Genomic DNA, 6,436 nt, shown 5'->3' with positions numbered 1-6,436 from the left:
GGGGCGGGCGGGGCCGCGGCGGCGGCGGCGCCAACGGCGGAGGCGCACGAAGCGGTGGAGGTGGAGACGGAGCAGGCGGCAAAGGAGGTTCGTCGGCGGAGGGGAAGGAGAGCCAGCCGCTGCTGTGGCCCGCCTGGGTTTACTGTACCCGCTACTCTGACCGGCCTTCATCTGGTAAGACTGCACCACAGTGTTGACCACACGGCCCCCGAGTCCAGGACCACGGCTGACAGGTTCACAGGACCTCGGCCCTGACTTTCTCTGTCTGAGAGCGAACAGAGAAAAATAACAACCATTCATCACAAGTATTACTACTACAAACATGTATTCGATAGCAAACAGCTTTTACTGTTGACATTACTACTGTAGGCTCGTTGTTTACCAAGGAAAAATATAATGAAGAAACAAAAACAGGATTTTGTTGCTGGACTTATTTCATAATTCGTATTTGTGTCAGTTGTTTCATACAACTGGTAAATATGGTCATCAAGAAAAAAAACACCAGTAAAATCAAACACGGGACGTTATTGTAAAACTACGTAGAGAATCACCATTTACTGATTTCACTGAAACAATTCCATTTAATATTTTTAAAAAAAAAACATAATTCTTCACTTTATCAGCCTCGGTGGTTTAAGGTTTTTTTAAAATAAGAAATGTATTTACAAATCTAATATAAAACATAATTTAAATGTCACACATTTTAAAGTCATGAAGAGAAATATTTCACGTCAACACTGGTTTAAAACATTTACAAGTGAACGTTTAAAAGTGTGACAACAGAGAACACGTGACCAACGACGGAAATCAAAGCCGAATCAAATACGAAACATTTTGTTTTTAAAAATACATAAAATTACTAACATTATCTTAAAGATCAGTTTCACACGTGTAAAGAAGAGGCGGTAAAACAGACCAGACTGTGTTTGACAGTGAGACGGTAAATAAACGGAACATGTTTTCATTTGAAAAACTCAAAAACAGCATTTTTTAAAATTTAGTTTCATTTTTGTTTTGTTTGTTTTTATGTCACTTTTTATTTGGTTTAGTTTAGATTAGATTAGTTTAGACTTTGTGTTGAAGAAATGTCTTCCACACGGACATTAAAATATATAGTTAGTCTCAGTAAAATACATTATTATAATAACGGCTAAAACAGACCCGGTTTTACTTGAATTTGAGAATAATATCAATAATAAACAAAAAACGGAATCTTAAGAAGAACATTTCTATTAAATACCTAAATACACAACGTGGAAAATAAAAACCCAAATCCTTCGGTGAATCATGAACGACAACGTCTTCACAAACTAAAACAACAAACACACGAAGTTAAAGCTGAGAGGATGTTGTAAGACGAGCGGTCAGTGAACACATCATCACGTCATTCATTCCGCAGCAGCCGATGATTATTATGGTCTGTGGTTTTTCTACATCATCGTCATCGTCAGTGTTTCTAAACACTGTTCTCCTCATGTGTCTCGTTAACGATGTTGGATGTAAATAATAAATGATAGCTGATAAAATAACAAACAAAAAACAACAACAACAACAACAACAACGTCACATGTTTTTTACTTTGTTTATATTCAGTCTGGTGGAGGAATTTAATTCATAATTTACAAAACATTCGATTTATAATTTCAGAACCGTAATGTGAAGGATCACAAAAGACGAGTTAATATTTTAAAGTTTAACTCCAGACACTGAGGACTTTCATTTTTATTAGACAAATGATCTGGTAAATAAAACCATAGCACGGCGATAGGAGACCGTTAGTGTCGGTGACTCTAGTCCAAGATAAAAGATAACATACGGAAAAATGTTAAACCAAAAACATGAACAAAGAAATATAAATATAAAGAGAAGAATAAATAAAAATGTATAACGGGAACTTCCGCAGGATTTCAGCGTTTTAAGAACGAATGACTAAAAACAGAAACAGTACGAGACGTAGAGAATGTTTATCAACAGCAACAGTGTCTTCATATAAAAAACTCAAACAATATAAATACGAATATCACGTAATTAAAAAAAAAAGCCATATTATTATTTAGGGGAAAATGTGATGAAGCGAGTCCGTCATGTTCCTCACGACGGGATTCATTTGAACAAACTATTGTCAAATATTTCTTCAATATATTATAAGTCAGAGTCAAATTTAAAAACAAAATTTGTTGACTGGTCCAGAATTAGTCAGACTCGTGTTTAATTCATTATTTTATTTTTTATGACTGCATTTCATACGATTATTGGCGAAGGTCGTGTTGCGTTCATGGTACACAGCAGTGTACGGAGAACACAGTGTTTGGGGTTTGCGTCTTGACCTAGCGGTGTGTGTGTGTGTGTGTGTGTGTGTGTGCGTGGCAGCCAGATATGATTATCATCATCATTATAATCATGTGACGATGAAACGAGGCTGTTGGACACGTTCCATTTAGCTTGTTATGAGAGAGAGTGAAGACTAAGGTGTGTGTTTCTCCTCTCACACACACACACAAACACACAAACACACTCTCACATTAGCATTTTGCTAAATTTTCACATACGTCACAGTTCTGTTTCAGATTTAAAACAGTTCAATGACGTCATAACATTTTTGTCTGCGTGACAACAACAAAGAAAACCAAACAAATATAAAGTTAGAACATTTGTTCGTCAGCGTTTTTCCTCAATTCATTTCCTCTTATAATATTAGCATTTTTGTCGTTTGACTGTTTGACTTGTCATTTCCTGTTTCATGTCATATATTATTATCATTGTTAACTTTGTGACATGACTGGTGGGCCGTTGGTCTCCTTTTATACATAAATATTTTGGTAACGTCAGTTCATTTCTGTAATATATATAAATACTAAACTCCTATTATTTTTGCAACACCTGTTGTGTTTATTGTACAACCGTAAACGTATGTCACGTCAGACCTTTTGAAAAAATTGTTTACATATTTTATGTCAACATTAGCCGTGTTTCTGTGAAGCTAATGTAATGGCTGGCTTTTTCTAAAATTCTAAAACCTATACATTTTTCAGTCACAAACCTTTGTCATGTTTCCGAGGAAACAGGATCAGTCAGTGTTTTTCCTCAGTCAACAGATTATCAATATACTAAGTTAAATATTGACTATTTCTCCTCCTTTAACAGTTGATTTGGACTTTGGTTTTTCTCTCCTGTTAGCATTAGTGAGAAAAATCTGTGTTCAACATTAACACTTCACTTGCGTAATAATAGTGTGGACATCTGTCCTCCAGCGTGCTTACAAACGCTTTTATCTCCACATTTTTCCGTCTTTAATTCCTCCGTTGTTCTCCCACAGCTTTTCTCCTGAGTTTGTCTCTCAAACGTGGAACACGTTCCACCAGGATCTAAAGATGTGCAGATCCCAGCTGTGGATTTTACACTTTTTTAGTCTCACTCCACCGAGTATTTTTGGAAACTCTGACGTTTTTTTTTTTTTTAGTGAATTCTTGGGTTAAAAAGATATTTCAGCTTTTTTTTTTTTTTTTTTTTTTTTGAAACTGTGGTTCAATGGAGACGTGACTAAAAGTCAGCGCTGAGGCCAGGAATCAGCCTGAGGCACTGAGGCTTACCAAACATCAAAAATAAAACTGATCTAAACCACTTGATGAAAGCTTGGCAAATCAAATATATATCAATATAAGTCTACAATATCACAAAATAATATGTAGTGCTTTATTTCACCGTTTGCCAGTTTTTTCCAACAAAAAATGTGACATTTTTAAAACCCTTCTCTGCCCCATTCTGAAGTCCATAGAGAAACTGAACAATTCTACTTCACAGCACTGAGCAGTATTGGTTTGACTGCTGCCTCGGTCATGTGAGCATGTTTTTCAAAAATGCTGATGTATTTTTAAATACAAATTTATTTATATTTAAAAAATAATATTCATATATTTTTAAAAAGTGTTATGAAAAGACCACATGAGGCAGCAGCAGATCAGTGGCTACTGTCGTTCTGAGGTAAAACCACAGATTTTTTCAATGGAATTCTGTAGAGTAGGATGTGCACATATTTACAAAACACTCACCTAATAAAAAGTGACAAAAATATAGCTTTATTTGGACGTTAGAGTTTGTATTTGGCTCACGCTCCCACACCAAAGTCCACAGAGAAAATGATGGGTGATTTTAGCTGAGAGATCCATGAGCTGCTGCGTCAGTGCTGCCTCCTGTGGGCAGTTTGTGTCCATGGGGTAATTTTGAGTAACAAATTTCAAACGCTAAAGTCACGTTTAAATCTGGTGTAGACTCATTTTCTGTGGCTCTTTGAAGTCGACTCCTGGGTCTTTTTGTCATTGCTAATTTTTTTTAAGCTTTTACTTTTTAGCACCTCCAGATTTTTTGCTAACCCTCCACTATGATGGGATCATTTTTGGTTATTTGTTATTGGTATTTTTTCTATATAGTTGACTATATTTCTGGTGAACATGATCTATTTTATTATTGGTTGATGTCTGTCTAACAAATATGTGAGTAAATATGTGCTGATTTAAATCTACTGTAGTTTTTTTTTTTTTTTTTTGCTGCATTTCTTCTGCCACCTTGAGGGTATTTTTGGGCCAAACCTTCTCATAGTTTTGCCTTTTTTTTAATTCTGTCAGTCTTTTGACAATATTTGGCTTCTTTACTACTTAGAGGCAACGTTTTCAGAATTCACAGATCCTCCATCTGTTATCTTATTAAATGAATGATGATATTAAATGATTTTTTCACCTCTCCAGAAATTTAGACAATTTTTGGTTTTAAACCTGACTTTTTTGTGTATTGTCTGGCTCTGACTAAACATCGTTGATTTTTAAAAAATGATTTTTTTTTTGGTCCCTGATCTGTAATTCTACAGTGTTTTTTATTGTCTGGAAAGAGAGAACTTAGACCTGTGGTGTTGACCTACATTTGATCATATAAACCAGATGATGCTGAAGCGTGAACATCAGCTGTGTTTTGCAGCAGCAGCAGCGGCTGCAGCAGCAGCTCTGCAATGGAAACCAAACTCCAGCTGTAGAATAAATATTTGTTTTGTTTTCCATTGTTGTTTCCACGCCAGGCCCCAGGACCAGGAAACTGAAGAAGAAGAAGAGCAGCAAGGAGGACAAGCGGCCCAGGACGGCCTTCACTGCTGAGCAGCTGCAGAGACTGAAAAATGAGTTCCAGGCCAGTCGCTACATCACGGAGCAGCGGCGGCAATCGCTGGCCCAGGAACTGAACCTCAACGAGTCCCAGATCAAGATCTGGTTCCAGAACAAACGGGCCAAGATCAAAAAGGCCACCGGCTACAAGAACGGGCTGGCTCTACACCTGATGGCCCAAGGACTGTACAACCACTCCACCACCACGGTGCAGGAGGACAAGGAGGACAGCGAGTAGGACATTTGACTCCCTGTCTCATGGAACTATAAGAAAGACAATGAAAAACTGAGGAGGAGCAGGACTACGAGGAGGAGGAGGAGGAGGAGACGCTTATTTAAAAGTAAAAAAAAAAAAGGAAACTCAGATTCACGTTGATGCTAACAGTATATGGACATAATTATTATTATTATTATTCTATATTAAAGTTTATATATAATCCAACCACACACACACACACACACACACACACACACACACACACAGTTATCATGTTGTACCTGATACGTTTTCATTTCAGCTGCCTGTGGTTTTTTCCTGTGGTCATTGAACGCATCGTCACAGACTCAGACAAGCCAAAGATTTTCATACGTGTCCTCGTGTTAGAGTCTGAAATAAAACCAAACAAAAAGCAGGTGACGTCACTCCTTCTCTCTGTCCTTTCAAAACAAAATGACAACAAAAAGCAAAAGGTTTGGTTTTAATGACTGTAAAAAAAAAAAGTAAATAAATACATAAATAAATAAACAAAGCCATTCTGCTTTATTTTTATAATAACAAAATCAAAAATGTGAATTTGACAAATGACACACACGTTAATAAATTATCCATCTTCAATTTAAATTTAAACTATCAGGTTATTTGAACGTCATCTTTTTTCATGAATTGATAAATTATCAATGCAGAAACGCGACTAGAATTTAATAAAATTTGAATCTTATCTCATACATTTAATATGAATTAAAGCTAAAAAGTTTCTGATAATCTGAATGAATTAAAAAACAAAAACATAAACTCATGCACTGGAACAGATTTAAATGAAGTCCAACAAGTGGACTGACGATGATCTGAACCACTTTAACTCATGGTTTCACCAACAGGATCTGAAGGCAGTGAACGTATTTAAATGGAACTCATTTTTATTTAAACAGAAAGGTTTTTGAAATAACTAAGATACTTCTAGTTTTTAACACTAATTATTTTTATTTATCTGACCTGAAGATTTGAACATTAATAACAAAATTGAGAGAAAAAATAAAATAGTTGCATTGAGTTTATTTATATTGTATTA

The 6,436-nt window shown here is 35.9% G+C and overlaps 1 protein-coding gene across 1 annotated transcript in view; it reads left to right on the top strand.

Moving 5' to 3' along the window:
* en1b (engrailed homeobox 1b) overlaps positions 1-5,576 on the top strand; it is a 10,668-nt gene extending 5,092 nt beyond the window's left edge. The window contains exons 2-3 of the mRNA XM_017038341.2: positions 10-174; positions 5,066-5,576. Of these exons, the coding sequence (XP_016893830.1) occupies positions 10-174; positions 5,066-5,385 (485 nt within the window). The 3' untranslated portion in view covers positions 5,386-5,576. The remainder of the gene's footprint in view (positions 1-9; positions 175-5,065) is intronic.
* The last annotated feature ends 860 nt before the right edge of the window (positions 5,577-6,436 follow it).

This window comes from Cynoglossus semilaevis, chromosome 14 (genome assembly GCF_000523025.1).
Source record: "Cynoglossus semilaevis isolate Cse_v1.0 chromosome 14, Cse_v1.0, whole genome shotgun sequence".
NCBI classification, from domain to species: domain Eukaryota; kingdom Metazoa; phylum Chordata; class Actinopteri; order Pleuronectiformes; family Cynoglossidae; genus Cynoglossus; species Cynoglossus semilaevis.
This window is presented reverse-complemented; position numbering and strand designations above follow the sequence as displayed.